Source organism: Cylas formicarius, unplaced genomic scaffold (genome assembly GCF_029955315.1).
Source record: "Cylas formicarius isolate icCylForm1 unplaced genomic scaffold, icCylForm1.1 PGA_scaffold_3__17_contigs__length_32017465, whole genome shotgun sequence".
NCBI lineage: Eukaryota > Metazoa > Arthropoda > Insecta > Coleoptera > Brentidae > Cylas > Cylas formicarius.
This window is the reverse complement of record NW_026844326.1, coordinates 3,677,264-3,696,185: the sequence shown is the minus strand read 5'-3', so window position 1 is coordinate 3,696,185 and position 18,922 is coordinate 3,677,264. Positions and strand designations below refer to the sequence as shown.

The window sequence follows — 18,922 nt, the reverse complement described above, 5'->3', positions numbered from 1 at the left end:
ATCAAGTAATATGCCATAATTTTGGTTTTATCTATTCGTTGCATGTTATCGCCATTTTGTTCTTTTCCTATGATTGTCACTGTGTGAAGGAAGACTGAATTATTATATTGATAATAATACTAAATTCTCTATCTATTGGTTGCGCTTTGAAAAATAAATTGTTTACATGTGCAACGTAACTTATCTAAATTTTTCGTGTTTTAGCACAATACCTACTCCAACGTTAAGATATAATTCGATAAGACTCGTTCTACAATTATATAAAGGTGTCCCTCAATTACTTTTAGTGTTTTAGTTCAAAATGAAGACAGCATTCTTAATCACATTCGGACTTTTTATGTACCGTAAGTTTTTCTTTTGTAACGTTTACTTCCATTGCGTTGTAAATATTTAAATCTAATTAAAAAAAAACTAGAAGGCGCGTTTTGAACGTGTTGTGAAAAGTCGATCGGTGCAGTGCACGTTATGAATTATGATCTGCTTGGTTCAAGCATTTGTGTGTTAGTACAAAAGTCTTGAGCACCTATCGGTTTTATTAAAACGAGATTCGAATATTTCCTTACGATTTAGGATTCTCAGTGACTAATATTTAGAAAAACTTGTATTTAAAGTCGGATAGGTGTAGAGTAACAAAACCTTATTAGGTATTCAAAGGAACTACATTTTTTGTCATCTACGGAATTTAATGTCGTTTCTGGAAAATAAAAAAATATTGTATATAAACTGATTTCCAGCTTTAAGACATTAAATATATGCAAAAATGTTTAATTAAATATTTCCTGTTCAATATACTATTTATATTGTCATTTATGTTTCGCTTCCCACTTACTGCAGACTTAAAAAAAAATGAAAATTACAAAAATTGTAGGGGTTTTCATCTGCCATTCAAAATTGATATGACCTATTATACAGGGTGTGTCAAAAAAAGTTATTTCTTTTTTTTCTGAAACACTTGTGCAAACTCCTGAACAATTTCCGACAAGTTTTGTTCGTGATCCTATAGCCCTATTCATTTTGATGCATTTTATCTACTTTAAAAGATTATAAAAAAATAAACAATTCAGCGTAGAAAAAAATAATTCTTACATTTCTATTTTTGTTTTATTAAATTTTTATATGAATTTCTAATAAAAATAGTTTTTTATATCAACTTATTTCCATTTTCATGACATTAAGTATAATTCAAAACTTGGAAAAATGGGCAAAATTAAATTTACAATTACAATCATTTATATTTCGCCACCACTGTCACTACAGGCTTTAGAAAAAAATAAAAAATCCAAAAGTTGTAGGGATTTTCCTCTATCAGTCAAAATTGATGTCAGAAACTAGGATATCGAAATGTGTGTCAGTCAATTTGGCACTAAGTTCGCTGGGATAACTTTCTCAATGGCTTGATCAGGTCAGATCAAATAGTTTACCGAAAGTGTTGCATACTATACTTTTTCTAAGACCGTTAGTTTTTGGATACATTTTAGCAAAACAACACCAATACATTCACTGACATGACGTTCAGAATTGACAAACGTCAAAATTCAAGGCGTGGGAAATATCTCCGAAATCATCCGATTGCCCTCAAAGCAGCGCGGTAAAATCTCGGAAATGCCCGAAGTGTCTTGAATCCGTGGGAAACGAAACTGACGTGTAAAGTGGCACTTCCCGCACGCTAGATCCGTATATAATTAGGTATTTTACAGACACTTACGGTGACTCCTTTACCAGTATATTTGTTTATTTTAACGCATTGCTGTTATCCTCTCAATTCAAAAAGTACGAAAGTTAAACAGAACAATTGCATATTTTCATCAAGGCTTTGAAATTTTAAATTTTCAATATATACAAATAAACGATTAGAGCAATTATCAGTTTTCTTATTTCAAGTAGAACACTCTGCATATTATTATATTTCCGGATTCCCCTTGAAATTCTTGATTTATGTCATGTAGAATGTCCTATGACATTTGCAGCCATATTTCATATGTCATTTGTCATATGTCATTTCATATTTCATATATAATATGGCTGTTAAGTTTTGCTCTTAAACACCAACTATTTACATGTCAGTTCGACGCAAGTTCTGTGACATTGATTTATTACTTTATTTAATTTATAATATTTTTTCCATTGAAACAGGAACTTATAAAACAAAGTCTTTAACCAATGACATTGCCTCACTCAACAGGCAACATGGCCTCGAACAGATCGTTGATAAGTTTAAATGCGGAATTTTTAAGGCACTAAGTATGCTTAGATCTCGTTAAATGTGGTGAAAACGAGTTAAGGGTGGGAAAATCGCTGCTTAGAAAGTGCAGGTTAGTAGTATTATCTTCTCTACGAAAATATCAACTACCGCAGTAAGGCCATTTTATTATCGAATAGCTATATGATTATTAAATGTGAAAATACTACAAAATATAATTTAAAATCAAAAAAATATATGACATTCCGAATTTCGAAATTTAAAATCAATTTTCCACAGCGATACAAGTTGCGTATTTTAGTTCTAATTTTCTAGCTGCGTTACCCATTGATTTATATATTGAACTTCGTTCCTAATTCAATTTCTTAGAGCTTCAGTATCATGCCCAATTAATAACAAATCTTAACAGCTCAGCAATAGCATTATTGCAATAGGAAAATTGTCAATTATTTTTTAAATTGTCAAAATTAAGAGAAAAAGACAATCTAATACAAAGTCATCCATTTAAAAATGTTGTTGTCCACTCGATATAGGAAAAAAATTGACACTCCCTTACAGGAAAAATCTTCAATTATTTTAGGGCCTGCCAACATAACTTTTGACATAACATTCGAGATTTGTAGAAAGCCATTAGATTAGAGTTTTCCGGAAAATTGCAAAACTGCAATAATATAAAGGGTTAAAATAAAAAAGCTGGTATTTACCCTAGATGAACAGAACCCCTTATAAAATTAAAAAATATAGATGAAACTATGCTAGCTAGGTATGGAACCTGATTTTGGATACACTGTACATGTTTCCGAATAACCGGAGTTGGAAAGTCCACCGTTTCTAAATTGTTGCGGACGAGAAAAATTAGAATGTCTGCAAGAGTGCAATTCGAAAAATAGTTCACTATCTTTATTTGAAAAAATAAACACCCTGGCTTTAGCGGTTGATAATTTTTATAGACCACTTTTTACATTTTACATTTTTGTTACATTATTTGCTGGTAATAAAATTACTTGAGTAGTAAGAAGCAGAAGAAAATGTTTGATCTTGATGAGACGTTAATTAATAAAGGTAATATAGTATCAAGAATGTTGCAAGTGCTCGCTGTAGTTTCATGAAAGAAAATGGAAAAAGTACTTTGAAAAGGCTGCCAGGCGACCAGTTAAAATTATTTATTGATGGATATTTTTCGATATTCGTTATTAAAGCCGGCAAAGAGAGTAGCAGTCGATGCCGTGTATGGTCTGTTCATAGATATAAGAAAGTGACTAATTGCTTTTGAATGGGATTATCCAAGGGAGGTCATTAACATACAATGCAACAAGATTATTACCTAAAATTTCGGAATTTCAATTCAGGTAAAATTGTGGTCAATAATAGAAAATAATTTTATACCTACCTGTGTTTAATATTCTTTGGTTTGGTATACTACTTAGTTTAAGTTTATTAGTATTCATTCTTATTTCGTATGTAATACAGCGTGTTTTGAATCGTGTGCGAATTATGCAAAATATGTGCGAGTGTAGTGTATCTCCCAAATGTAAAAAACGCTATTCTATTGAGACTAAGGAAGGTATAAACAATGTTTATTTGACTCTCATTGAACGTGGTGCCAGCAAGAAAACAGAGGAAACGGCCACATTGAGGAAAATTCCAACATCAACTGTATGGAAATTTGTGAATAATCCCATTTCAGCGAGGAAAAAAAGAAGCGATGCTGACATTTTGTCGAGTGTAGATAAAAGTGATCAAGATATAATACGGTGTAAAACTAATTAGGAGGCTTGAAAGAGATGAAACCGGATAAGGGTTGGGTTGACTCAACTGATAAGTGTAAAACAAACGCCTTATCAAAAAGAGGTAAAAGAATAACTATGTGCATGGTGGCTCTAAAGATGGTTGGATTCCAAATGGACTTTCTCTGTCTGCGAAAAATATTAAAGATTCTTCTCTGGATCACCATGAAGACACCACCGCTGATTTATTTGAAAGTTGGTTTAAAAACAAACTATGTAGTTCCAAACATTCCTCCTAATAGCCTAATTGTAATGCACAATGCAAGTTATCACAGTAGACAGTTGACTAAAACCCCTTCCTCATGTGACACAAAAGCAACAATCCAAAACTACATGTATAATAACGACATTTATTTTCAGGAAGATTATACCAAAAAGCAATTAATTGAGGTTCTACAAAGCTTGAACCTACAAAAGGAATACATCTGTGATAATTGTTTTGGTATATTTAATATTTTATATATTTAATCCCATTCCATCCCATTGATAATTGTTTTGGTATATTTAATATTTTATATATTTAATCCCATTCCATCCCATTGAACATGTTTGGCACCAACTGAAATCTGCCCTTCATCGTAACAATGTTTAACATCCCTCCACAAAGTTGGGCAAATTGTGTAAAACATATGTAAAAAGCAGAACAATCGTATATCCATATTGCAAATAATATAGAACAAATAATAATTAGAACAGGCGGTGATAGCGATAGTGATACTGATATATTATGTGAATAATTTTAAGTAGGTAATAAAAATAATTTGTAATTTTATTTTAGATTTAAAATAAATAAATATTCTTTAGCATCTTTCCTAACAAAACCCCAAATAATTAAATTATAAGCAAAGTACGGACCTGTTCTGTCATATTTCATTCTTACAGCTTGCCCTGGTCTTTCCTTAATTCGTATCAGTTAGTCACTTTCTTATATCTATGAACAGACTTTACCTGAGGATAAGTGTTCCCAGATGATGTTTATCTTGTTGCGCCGATTGGATTTATTTCGGGAGGTATCAAAATAAAGAATTGCTTCGTCAGACTGATATTCTCCCTGCTCGGGTTACTTGCCGGGTAAACTGGCGAGTCAAAGGCTGTTTACCGCGCTTGCTGCATAATATACTATTGAAAGTGTCATTTATTTCCGTTTACTCCCTCATAAAGGAATAATGAGGGGACGGTATATTAGGCAAGATGATAATGAATGATTGACTTTAATAATAAACGTCTTTTATTAATTACATTTTTTCCAAAATTACATTTCATAAATAAGCAAAGTGCTTAATAGCTATTCTGCTTAGCCACTGGAAGTGAGAGAAGAAATTGAAAATAATAGACAAAAAATAGAAGGTGATATAAAAGTAAACAAACACACAAATCATTTCTCTACGTTAGGTATACCTCGATTAATATTTTCACCCAGAAAGTTGATGTTTTTGAAATTATATTTTAAACTTTTTAAGGTTCTTTTTTTTAAGATTTTCTAGCAGCGAATAGGCATTCTAGGCATAGCTTCTCCTAAATAGGGAAGTATGATATTTAGGAAATGAAAACACATTATCATTTATTAAATTACTAAGTGAACGGCTCTGATGACTTTAAAGGGGAAACGACTACCTGTAATATAAAACAGTGTAATTTCTAGAATCCACGTTTTTCTAAACTAAAATTAATACGAATTTGTTTAGTGAAGTCATCGTCCAGCGTGACGTTGACTCCGGTACCTGGCGGTGCCAACGGCTACTCCCAAACGACCCGGTACTGGGATTGCTGTAAGCCCACTTGTTCCTGGGTGGCCAACATCCAGAACAAGAAATCGCCTGTCGATACTTGCGGAATCGACGGTGTCACCATAATCGACAAGGAAACTCAGTCGGGTGAGTGAGACAGAAGATTGTATCCAATGAATTAAATGAATTGTTTTAAATTGAAGAGTGCGATAACAATTCCTCGTGCGATAATTCCGGACTGTTCGTTTTATCCAGTATCATTTTTAAATGGCGTAAATTTTTTAATGTTTCTTCTTTTAAACGTAAGCATAAATTTCATATCTTAAGCCCGGTAGACACGATGCAGTTTTTACATGTATTGCTGCACGTATTTCCGATCAGATCAAAGGTGCTATTTTATTGGTGGTAGACGCTATGCAATTTTTTCAAGGAACATTTGCTTGATTATGTTTGGGCAACTGAAAATTACCGGTTCTGGCGAGCCTCCTGTCGTGTTGCTGACGTTTGGGAAATCATCCTGATGACTTCTTCTTAGCTTAACTGAAACTGACTCGCATTCTACTTTGTACCTGTACCTTGTATATATTGCTCGTGAGAGACCAACAGGTAGGTAGTTGGTTTCTTTGGTAGCAGAAGAAAAATGAAGGAATAGAAAGAAAAGAGGAAGAAGAAAAAGACTGCCACAAATAGACTCATTGACATTAAAAAACAAAATTCATGGTCGTATCAAAAAATAAAATGGAGTAAGAGTCAGTAGGTGCCACAATTAATTCACAATTGGATCAAGACGAGGAAGTGAAAATTAGATTGGAAATTGCTAGAAAGGGGTTCATATAATATATTTACTAATAAAAGTCTGAATATATCGATAGATCTAAAATTTTTAGAATACTACGTCTGGATAGAAATTTGGACATTTAAAGTTCAAATGATAAAGAGAATCGAAGCATTCGAAATGTGTCTGTACTAACAAATACATAGGAACCCTGGAACAGTGAAAATTACCAACGCAGATGTATTAAGACGTATGGGATATGGAAGGAAGCTCATGACTGTACTCAAAGTTCGAAAAATATGCACATTACTACATACCGTCATGCAAGTGAGAATGGAGGGGAGTCAAAGTTGGTAGAAAAAAGAAGTAATGAATGAGCAATGTTAGAGAGTGGACGAATATTAATGTAGAACAACTAATTTGTGTTACAAGGGACGGAGAAGCATTTATAGGTGTGGTCGAAAAACCTTCGTTAGAAAAAAAAAAGATTCTTGCAGATAATGTTCATGTCCCTCCATTAGCTGCGCCTCAAGCGGCACATAAGTCGGTGCAAAGTAGAATGCGTTTTCAGTTTTCAGACAGTTTCAGTTACGCTCTGAAGAAGCCTTTAAACCTTGAAAAGTCAATGCAATGAAGATGTTTGTATAAATTACTCAATAAACTTGAATATATTTCTACTAATTTCTGTGCAGTACTTTGAATATCTTTTTTTTAACTAATTGTTTAGTCGCTTGTTATATTAAAGTTTTTAATTTTCCTTGTTGGCATTTTTTATAAGAATATTTGGGGGACGAAACTTTTCTCTGCATTTAGTAGACTAGGATCCCAAACAACATCGGAATCGACTTTCTGGTCACCAGGTGCTATAGTTGCTTCTTCAACATTATTCCGCTTAGATTTTTTCGAAAAAGTGGAACTATATGGTTTTCTTTATAAAAGTATGAGTTGAATAAATACGTTTACATTTTTCATCAATGTTATAACTGTTATAAAAACCAACGCTTTGTGCTGAAGTTTCAATAATCGCCAGAATTTGGTATGATGATGTGATGTGAACAAAAAGTCTTTGTTTCTTCTGGTATTCTTCAGTTAGTATTATATATGTCGGTAATTCTAGGTAAAATGAATTTTGTCTAGGCCTAGGCAAAGAAAAGGCACAATTTGCCTGTGCAAATAGTGGCGTTTCTTTTTCAAGTGGTCAAGTAGTCAAATGGTTAATTTCAATTCAATTTTCAATTTCAACATGTGCGTGTCTTACTTTTAATTAGTGAGACAGCGGCGTTCAACAACCAGCATGGTCGTTAATATACTTAAACGTTTTAAAAATTTGAATTTTAATGTACATAGTAAAATTTTAGAAAAGCAGTCATTATTTACACTTAATAATAGTAATAACAATAATAATTATAATGATAATTAATAATAATAATAAAAATGATTATAATAATATATATTTTTAAAATGTTTTTGTATCTCAAAACATAAACTTTATGAAAGAATCTGAGTACGTAAATGCATAAAGAAGAATTCTTAAATAATTCAAAAAATCAGTTTGAACAGTTTTCTGTAAGTATTATTTGTATTCCATTCATATTTTTGGGAAAAAAATAATAATAACAATACTATTCTTAAATAGAATAAATTTAAGATAGAATAGTTTCAAAAGTGCCAAAATATATGTTCATTTAAAGTAATATATTTAGACAAGCATGCATTTATGAAAAGCTCATAAAATGCCCAAACTAATAAAAAATATTAATAAGGATCATTCCATTCATAAAACATAACTTTTGCTAGTATAACAGCCGATATCTTCACACACATGTTTGAAATACATAGTGTAATTGAAATAGCCTGTATTTATTTTCTTCCCGTATCTGAAAAACAAAGTCAGTTAGGATTTTTATTAGTGCATCTTTTGTTTCACAAAAATCGAGCATGCGTCAAGCATGACAGGGACGTAGTTAGCGACAATAACTTTATTTCTTCTTATTATTTTATTTGAGCGATTCTGATTAGATTTTATTATTATTTCCAGCATTTTACGGTATATAAGTACATTTCGAATTATCAATGAATCATCTCCAACAATACGTTGAATATACATATTGTTAATTTTAAAAACTGATAAGACCTCTTGCGAAAAAAATATTAAGCTACTTCGGAGGTAAAATTTGGAATTGTGGTATTGTTTTATGGTTTGTGTAGTTTGCTTTGTGTTGGTATCACGCATTGATTGATTCATTAGTGTTTTAATAATAGATTTTGGCGAAAGAAATTTAATTCTTTGCTTAACACACTTCGGCGATATATTCGTAACTTACAAACAAACCAGCTCAATTTCACAAGGAGTGAATTAATTTTGCTAGTTTGGAGGGCATTGGTCGTAATTCGAGTGTTTAACAGCAAAAACCTATTAACTAGAAAGAGCAAAATCGGAGATGCATAGGTTGTCGACTGCTTTTTTATTTACGAAAATTTTAGATTCTGCAACTTTTGAAGGCAAATTCAGTGGCGTACTCCCATTTTTTCTATAGTTCACATTTTTCTCATAAATGAATACAACTTTCTTATTTTATATGGCAATCATAGTTGACAATTGATCCGTTTTCATATAGATTGTTTAATATCTGTGGTGAAAAAAGTGGGAAATAGTAGACCGTCAATGTCGTTAAGGACATAACTTTTATCCTTTACTGAATTTTGTGATCTGTCACATATAATTTTAGTGGCCAAACTTAAGCTCTAAATTCATTTAGCAATCTAAAATATACCAACATTATGAAAAGTATAATGTGATAAAGTGTTACATTTTGTCAAACGAAAACGCAGAGGCAGCCAATAAATTTATTTCAGTACATATTCAGAAACGTTAAAAATTACGGATCCTGGAATTGAATAAAATTGGAGAAGTGTCGGAAAATCCAAGCATACCCTCACGGGCACTAGCTGACGCGACAAATGCTGGAAAAACTGACTACTTTCGGAAAATGAAATGAGAACATTAATTTGCCATTGTCTATTGTTTGGAGTGGCGAAGCGAGAATTGACTCTTCCGGAATATTTAATAGATATAATTCTTATCGTTGGAGCATAGACAATCCATGCTGTACTGTATCAAAATCGGCAAGGTTGCTTTGGATTCAATGTATGCTATATTAATTAATGTAAAAGATGAAGTTTTAATATTTTTATGCTTATATTTATCGGGTTTCATTCATTATGTTATAATAACTATAATTTTGTTTTCTAAAGAATTAAAAATATTAAAATTAAATTTTAAAAGTAATATGGTAATAATGGTTCTTAGGTTTTGTGTTTCTTATCTTTTTTAAAGTTCCATAAAAAAAATTAATAATATTTTTATCGGAATACAATTATTTTATAAATAAAAAAGATATGGGCAATGTTCAAATGCGCCTATATCTATATCTCGCGTGATAGTGAAGATATCGCCATGCGGTTTTAACCGTTCAATGTTTCTCAAAAATCGAGTCCTTGAGATGTAAGACAATTTTGCTCTATCTATTTTGTGTTAAAATTACGACTACGATTTACATGTCCTTCAAGCTATCGGTTCCTGCAGTAGACCCAGTTAGAAGTACATAATTCTACAAATTACACTTTAAATATTTCAAATTTGCTAATTCCATATTTAAAGGATGCGGAGATGGCGCTGGCTACGTATGCAACGATGCTCAACCTTGGGCTTTAAATGACTCTTTTGCGTTCGGATTTATCGCTGGAACATTCGAAAATGCACCAATGAACATGTGTTGCGAATGTTTACTGCTCAAATTCCAGCCGGGAGGTTGGGGACAAGATTTGACCGGTAAACAGATGGTTGTTCAGGTAAGCAATGATAGAAGTATGGCAATTCGTTCTTCTTCTGATAGCTCCCAATATTTTTAAATATCTGTATACATTATAGCTCTCTCGAGTTATTTTGGAGATAAAAATTTTTTTTAGAAAATTTTGCGAAGAAAATCTATCACAAAAATTATTATTTATCTTTTAACAGTTTACGATAGAAATCTAAAATTTTATTTACGGTTTGTCAATAGGTTGAGATTTTCGCTATCACATATATACTCCAGTCAAAGCAGTCACGTCACATATTGACGTAATCAAAAATGATCCGTATGTCTTATATCGCTACCACAACCATAAATAACGATTTCAAAACTGATAAATAAAATTTCTGTGTCAATTCACGACATCCATGCACTAGATAAAGATGTCATGCTATGACGTATCTGCACAATTGCTCTGAACGGACTTTAAATATCACATTTGAACATTAAATGGAACTCTTTGTATTTTTGGGCGGAAATAAAAATAACGATTAATTTTTGATAAGTATTATTACGGATTATACTGCTTTTGAACCGTTTTTGAGTTAAAAGCAAAAAACTAGAATAATTTAATTTAAGCAAATATGCAAATATTTCTTTTTTTTCCTAAAATTAGCACTTGCTCGTTCAAATTATTTCCTTTTAGAAAGTTTCGATCTTCTTGATATTTTAGCAAAAACTAATTAATTTATGATTATGAATTTTATAATAAAGTTCTCTTTACGAATTTAAGTGCAACATTGTTTGTATCACTGTTAGTGAGTTAGTTAGTTGGTAGATTATAGTTTTCAAAATCGGCGCAAATTTGGATAAAGCTTATTGAATGTACTGAACGTTCTTCCTGCAATCTTATATAATAGAAAACTGTAAAATAAATAAAATAAATTGTTTGATTAATACCATCTAATCGAACTGTGAAACTATATATGGCTCACTAGTAAAAATTGCATTATTCTAGTCTTTTGCTTTTAACTCCAAAACGGTTCAGAATAAGCTTGGTATGCTATAATACTTTTGGATCAAGAATGAATCATTCTATCGAGTTTGTTTCTTATATTAGTTATATTAGTTATGCAGCGTTGCTCTTGTATGGTGATTGTCAATTTTCAATAAATAAACACGTAACGTGACATTTCGTGGTTGGTTTAATATTTTTATTTATAAAATTTACTATTTAGGTATAGGAATATAAAATTCAAGCTAACAAATAATAAACAGAGCAGTCTATTTGAAAACATAACTTTTTGCCAATTTTACATAAGATGGAAAAGTCATGATTTTTGTAAACACACAAACACATTCCATAAATTACTGGTCCACCCTAAATTAGTACCCAGAATACTGGAAAATTTTCGGCTTTTTAAATGTTCAGCAAACCGAAGCAATTAGATTTTAGATTATATATATATATATATATATATATATATATATATATATATATATATATATATATATATATATATATATATATATATATATATATATATATATATATTTGTTAGAGTTTGTCAAGTATGGTGTTATTTTCCAAAAACTCTGCAGTCTTTCCACATATATTAGTTAAAGTTATATTTTATTCAATTTCTTTAATGCCCTCTATAGTTTGGCTAGTCTTCATTAATTTTGCTTATGGTAGTTCGTTCATACATGTGACATATCAAATTATTGCTTCCCAGATCTCCTCGTTCCGCCATAATTTATTTTCCCAACTTTCCTTCACAACTATGTAGTAAATTGCATAACATAGCAATCAGTTGAAGCTAGTTTTTAGTTTACCTAATATCTTCATAGTTTCTGTAGGACATTATCTTGAGTTCCTTTGTAAGTTCTTGTTTTAAATTGAATACAATTTTGGAATGATTATCGGTACCTCATGATTTGTTAGTTATTTGTGGATCGATTTTTGTAGAGGACTTTGTACTAACAATTAAGTAGTTTTCTTGCATAAAAACTTTTGCATTCCAAAAGGTAGAACTAAAACTAGGTAATATTTCTAGTGTTTAGTGAATATTTCAATTTATGATATTCACACGTTTCTGTTGCAGACAATATTCGTATTTGCATCCTTTTTTTACATATATGTACATGTGTGAGTGCTCGAGAAATATCTAATTCTTTGTTTAATGTTTTTCCAATCAGAGTGGAGTAATTTATTTGAAATTTCAACTACGCTCATGTAGGCTTTCGTTCCTATGCTTTATGGACACAATCACCCATTGTCGTTATGTTTCCTCGTGTTCTGTTGCATATTTTCGTAGGTGTTTCTTTCTTGCAATCTTCTGCTTTGTTGCCAAATTTCCAACCAATACAATACATTGCTTTAGAGTTTTGCGACCAGTCGATGAACTTTTGTCCTGATTCGGATCTAAAGGTTGTCGACATTTCGCGAACACGAGTAGCAAGCCTTTTCAGAGGTCCTTCCATCTCCGATGTTACACGTTGACTGGTATCTACATCTACGCCTTTAGACCAAAATCAAGATAGCAGTTCAATTAAAACACACGCTCTCCTTGTAGAACCATTATATTCTTCTTCTCAATACAATATCTACTGGGTATCCAACATTCATTAAACCTGTTGTATTTTTGTAGGAGTAGATCTATTTTTAAATTCTCAAAAATAATTGCGTTTGAACTTTTTTATTTAAGATTATCAACACCGGCGATACCAGCAGCACTACTGGACAAGTCAATGAGTTCGATGTTCACATTCCTGGCGGCGGAGTAGGTTACTTCACGGAAGGTTGTAAGAAACAGTGGAATGCCCCAGAGACTGGCTGGGGTGATCAGTACGGAGGAGTTGAAGAAGAAAGCGGCTGCTACGACCTGCCCCAACAGCTGCAACCCGGCTGCCTATTCAGATGGTCTTGGATGGGCGGAGCGTCCAATCCGCCTGTCAATTTCGAACAGGTCGAATGTCCCCAGGAACTGATCGCCAAGAGCCACTGTTCTTAATTTAAATAAACGTTTCGTTTCAAAAATCAAATTTCGTTTCGCATTTAACGACCGAAATTGAACACAGTTTTCCTAAACAAGTTTAAGATGTATATTACAGATAAGCTGATTTCCGATGACGAAAAAAAAAGTAAATTAATGTAATGTAAGGTGGTTGAACTATATTGCCGACGTTTCGATGTCATAGCTAACGACAGTAAGGTTCAGTAACATGGGGAAATGGTAGGCTCCCGGTTTATTTTTCTTTTATAGATTTTTTTATTTCATTCATGATCATAACTTTAATTTCTAAATATTGTAAATATTCTCTCTCAAAAGATAAGACACTTACAACGAACCACAAGCAAGAAACATCATGGACGGAACCTGGACAGCCGACACAGACATTTTTTAAAAGTCTTTTTGCAATAAAAATGCTCTGCATGGTATTTAAATAGTTAGATTTTAAGTAAAAAGTGGTAACTTCGACTTCCGCTGTCCGCCGGTGGAGCTTTTGAGATTTCAAGATTATAGTTTTGTTAATAATAATAATTGCTTATTGAGGTTAAATGCAAACCGAGTTTATACAAGTCAAAAAGAAAATTATCTGCTTAATGATATCATGAGAATGTTTTTTTTTTGTTTTTTTTTCAGGTTAAACCCTACAGTTTAACATTATCAGATTAAGCACCGTTAAACAACATTTTCACTGAAATTTGTTAAAATATATAAAGCACAGACATAAGTAGTATTTAAAAACTTCACATTACAAATAAACATTAAAAGACAGCAGAAACAAAGTGATACCAGTAAAACAAATATTGAAGTTTATTGTTTGACCAAAGGATTGTAGTGATTGGATAGTGATTGTCGATAGGAGGAGTTTTTTACTAGGTAGTCTTATAATTTCTCTTTAAATTAGGATCTCATGATATTTACGTAGTCGAAAATAATTAGCTCTTAAAGTATCTTTATTTCTTGTATTCTGATTGTTTGTATCACTGCTAGAGGACATGTTTTTCTTTGACAAACAAAATTTTTTACTTGGTAGGGGTATTTCTTCGAGACGCTTACTCTCATTTCTTGGATATGGTTCGCAGGGTTCTCTAGGGTAGTGTTTTGGGACCTTTACACCTCTGACTTCTGTCATAATTTTGACTATTTCAGCTCACATCAATTTGTAAATGACTTTCAACTTTCAACAACGATTAAAGATTGAAAGTGACATCTTCCTCTAATTCATCTAAACTCATTTCGTTTGGAAATAACAACGATAATATAAATGAATGTGTTAATTAAGTTAAGTCGAATCCCTGCAACTTGGCTGCCTATTGAGATGGTCGTGGATGGGCGGGGCGTACAGTCCGCCGGTCAATTTCGAAAAGGTTGAATGTCTCCAGGAACTGATCGCCCAGAGTCACTATTATTAATTTAAAAAAACGTTTCGTTTCAAAAATCTCCTACAAGTTTAAAGTGTATAGACACATTAATCGATATCCGGTCACGAAATGTAAGTTAAAGTAAGATAACGTAAGACGATTCATCTTTGTGACTACACTAATTAGACCATAGCTAACGGAAGTAAGCTTCAGTAACATGAGAATAAGTAAATTAATGAATAAATAGGTCTTAATGAGGACTTTATTTTTCTGCACAATTCAGTAAAATACAAAAAAAAAAATTACTAACTAAACAAAATTACTTACTTTACTAACTAAACGAAAAACTATATAACTAAAAAAACAAAGTTGAATTGACATATGCAACAAGTATACTTAATTTCTACGCCCGCTGCCCGCTGGTGAAAAATTTGAGATATCAAGATTGCAGTTTGAATATTAATAATAATAATTGTTTATTGAGGTGAAATGGAAACTGAGGTTACATAAGTCAAAAAGAAACTCACCTAATAATTATACGAGAAAGTTTTTTTAGGTTAACCCCTGCAAACATTATCAGAATAACCAATTTTAAAAAATATTTCGTTGAATGTATGACTGTTAGAAAATAAAGTAGAGACATAAGTAGCACTTCAAAGCTTTACGTTACAAAGAAACACTAAAAGACAGCCAAAAAAAGGTGATAACACTAACACTATTTTATGGTTTGATCAAATAATTGTGGCGCTGTAAAACTCCTCAGGTAGGTAGAAGGAGTAAAATGTATTTTTTATTAGATAGTTTTTTACCTTCTCTTTAAATTAATTGAGATCTGTTTAGGTTAGTTATCTGTTCTTGTATTTTATAAACAGTTTTGTTGCATGATACCCCGGGTCACTCTCACACTTATAGTCGAAGGAAATTAGGTCTGGATTTGTTGTATTCTGATTGTGTAGGAGTCAAAAAGTATTTCTTCGAAACGCATAGTATGATTTCTTGTACGTGTTTGAAAGGGTTCCCCAGGGTGGTGTTTTGGGACTATTATTGTTCTCGGTTTACAACTCGGATTTCGCTCATTATCTTAACTATTTCAGCTCACACCAATTTGCAGATGAAGTGCTATTTACTAGTGATATCTTATCAAGCAGCAAGGATTCGTCTCTAAGAGAGTAATCACTAGTAGAAAAAAGTAGAAAACTAAAGATTTTTAAAAACCTTTTATGTAAATATGAGGGTTATCGGCACAAATTTTCCAGAACTTGACCGTTTTCTTACACTAATTATTATTATTAAAAATTGTCCAGAACTGAAGTTTGGCTTTTTTTTAATTCTAATTCCATCCAGCAAAATATCCATTAGGCAACGCTTTAACCAGTGTAATATAATAATAGCAATTTATAATAAAAACACTTTATTCCCAACAGGTAACATGACTCAATTACAGGAAATTCTAAATCTAATTCATCCAATATATATACCAGGGGACGTAGAAACTAATCTTAAATCTACTAATCTTATAACTAAAAAAAAGAAGGAAACAATGAGAAAGAAAAGGATAAGACTTATCGGTACGGATAACCCGACGCCAATCGAAGTTGCCGAAGTTTGACCTGGAGACCATCATCATATAAATCACAGTAAGATCATAGTTTGTTGAAAGTACCAGACATATTGTAAATAGTGTTTTGAAAATGGATATTGGACCTGGGTAACTGCGATAAGAAAATTGAATGATGTCTCCTTTCCAGCCGCGGCACATGATAGCGTAATTGTTCCAGAAGAAACGGACAATCCACTCCGTAATGAACTAACTTATAGAGGAATGAAACAGATTGCAAGTCTCTGCGCAAGCTCAGAGGCAGTATAGCAGTATAGTTAGGAGAAGATCATGATCAACTCCCCTCTTAGGATAGGAACCGTCCTCTCTGAACATTAGATACTTTAGTAACCTTCTCTGCACACTCTCAATGGACTGAGTGTGGCAGTTATAAATTGGTGACCATATCAGCAAGCCATAGTCAAGCTTGGACCTAACGTAACAGTTAAATAATAATTTAACAGTAGCCGAACTGCAAAAATGCCAGCAATTTCTTATTATGAATCCTAAAATTTACATTGCACTGGAAACCATTTTAGTAATGTGAGGTACAAAAGAAAACGACTGGTCAAATAAAATCCCCAGATCCTTCATAGTGGCAAGTCTACTCAGGACAGTACCATCCATATTGTAATTAAAGATTATAGGAGTTTTTGTGCGGTGGTAAGAAACCACATTACACTTTCTAATGTTAAGATGCAATTTATTTTTAGTACACCACTGACTGACAATATTGATGTTGTCCTGGAAAGTCATGCAGTCCGTGGTAGTTTCGATGCATTCATATAGTTTTAGGTCATCCGCATAGGCAAGCTTGTTGCAGATGATCAAAGATATGAGATCATCTATAAATATATTGTACAGAAGAGGTCCAAGTTTAGAACCTTGAAGCACCCCAGAAGTTGGAAAAAAAGGAACTGACCTAAACCCATCAATCTCAACAAACTGTCGACGGTTCACCATATAGGACCTCAACACTGTAATCAGTGAATCAGAGAAACCGAATTTTTGAGATGTTCTTTCAATCAGTAAGTGATGATCTATCTGGTCAAACGCTTTGTGGAAGTCAGTGTATATAACGTCAACTTGACCTTGCTTTTTCAGGGAGTCACAGACATATGAAGACAGGGAGCATAAGTTGGTGATACATGATCTTTTCGCATAAAACCCATGTTTTTGCGTAGATAGTTTATTTCTAATTTGAGCAAAAATAAATTTATTTAATATAATCTCGAATATTTTAGAAAATTGGTCGATAGTTTTCAACTACAGAAGGGTCACCTTTTTTGAGAATAGGATAAACTTTGACATATTTCCAAGGCTCAGGATAAACACCCGTTTCAAGTATCAGGTTAAAAGCGTGATATAAAGGAGCACACAGTGCGTGGGAACAGTCTCTCACGATAAAAGTTGATATGACATCAAGACCGGCGATAATTTTTTTCTTGAGTGTTTTGCTTGCTGACAAGACATCCTGGATAGTAAGCTTAGGTATGTTGACTAGTTCCGGATTAAAGGACATGCTTGAAGATGAACATGGATCTGGCTGGCACCAAAGTACTTAGCAAAAGCTGTAACAATCATATTAGGCCCATGACATGGCTGACTAGAATAGGACATCATGACTGGGATTCGCGAATCTGCCTTCTTCCGGTGAATAAATGACCAGAAAATGGAAGGACTATCATGTATACTTAACTCAGCACGACGAACAATATCAGTATAGGCAATGCGTAACTGGAACTTGCGCAAGCGCGGTATTGCCAAAATAATAAGATGATTTGTGTTGCTTGAAATTGCGGAAAGCTTTCTCCTTCTCAAACATAGTTGCGATCATTTCTTGGGCGAACCATGTGGAAAATCACCTTTGTCTCGGTGTTTTAGTGGGCGTGCAAACGGCAAAAATATTGTTTAGCATGTCGTAAAAAAGTGTTAGAGCCCTGTCGACATCCGAGCACTCCATAACAATATTCCAGTCTGCATGCTGCATCAGTTCATACATATGAGGACAGTTGCCCTTCCTAAAGTTAAATTTGGTTTGATCGGTCCTAGTGATTGGAAAATTAAGGACGTGTGGAAAAGCGGCTCGGAGAGAAACTATTAACGAGGAATGGTGTGGATCTTTGTGGTATTGCATTTCTCACTATTTCAACGTCGAAATTGGCAAAAACGATATCTAAGTACCGGTTATTTAGGTTAGTTACAGAGTTATGCTGTTTAAGATTCAATATGGCGCTGAGGTTGAGTAGGGATCTATGTCGGACATTGATAGGAGCTGAAACAGTGAACGAAGGAATATTGAAATAACTCAATAACAAGATCCGCGACAGAGATTCAAAAAAGTTCCCAACTTCGAAGCTGGTAGCAGTGGGAGGAATGTATACTATAAATACATAAAATAAAAAGTCATCTACAGAGCTTTTACACTGTAAAAGACATGGGTCCTAGTTCTGAGACACCGAACGTTCTGGTATATACAGGTCAATTCTTTGGCTGAGGTGGTGGCGGAGCTGGGTTTTTTGTAGCGATAGTGGGAACTCCACGTTTGTATTTTAGAATCAGATTGTTTTCAACATTCGAGGGACGATGTTGCAGTTCTTCTTTAATATCCCGAAAATGCTTACGTTGCATCGGAGAAAGATCCGCCTCGACGTAAATTTGGTGATTCTC

The 18,922-nt window shown here is 32.9% G+C and overlaps 1 protein-coding gene across 1 annotated transcript; it reads left to right on the top strand.

Annotated features, from left to right (window-relative positions):
• The first annotated feature begins 253 nt into the window (after positions 1 to 253).
• On the top strand, positions 254 to 13,328 carry LOC132699003 (endoglucanase-like). The gene is made up of 4 exons (XM_060665387.1): positions 254 to 344; positions 5,673 to 5,861; positions 10,151 to 10,341; positions 12,992 to 13,328. The coding sequence occupies exons 1-4, from the start codon at positions 302 to 304 to the stop codon at positions 13,295 to 13,297; spliced, it is 729 nt and encodes a 242-aa protein (XP_060521370.1). The 5' UTR covers positions 254 to 301; the 3' UTR covers positions 13,298 to 13,328.
• The last annotated feature ends 5,594 nt before the right edge of the window (positions 13,329 to 18,922 follow it).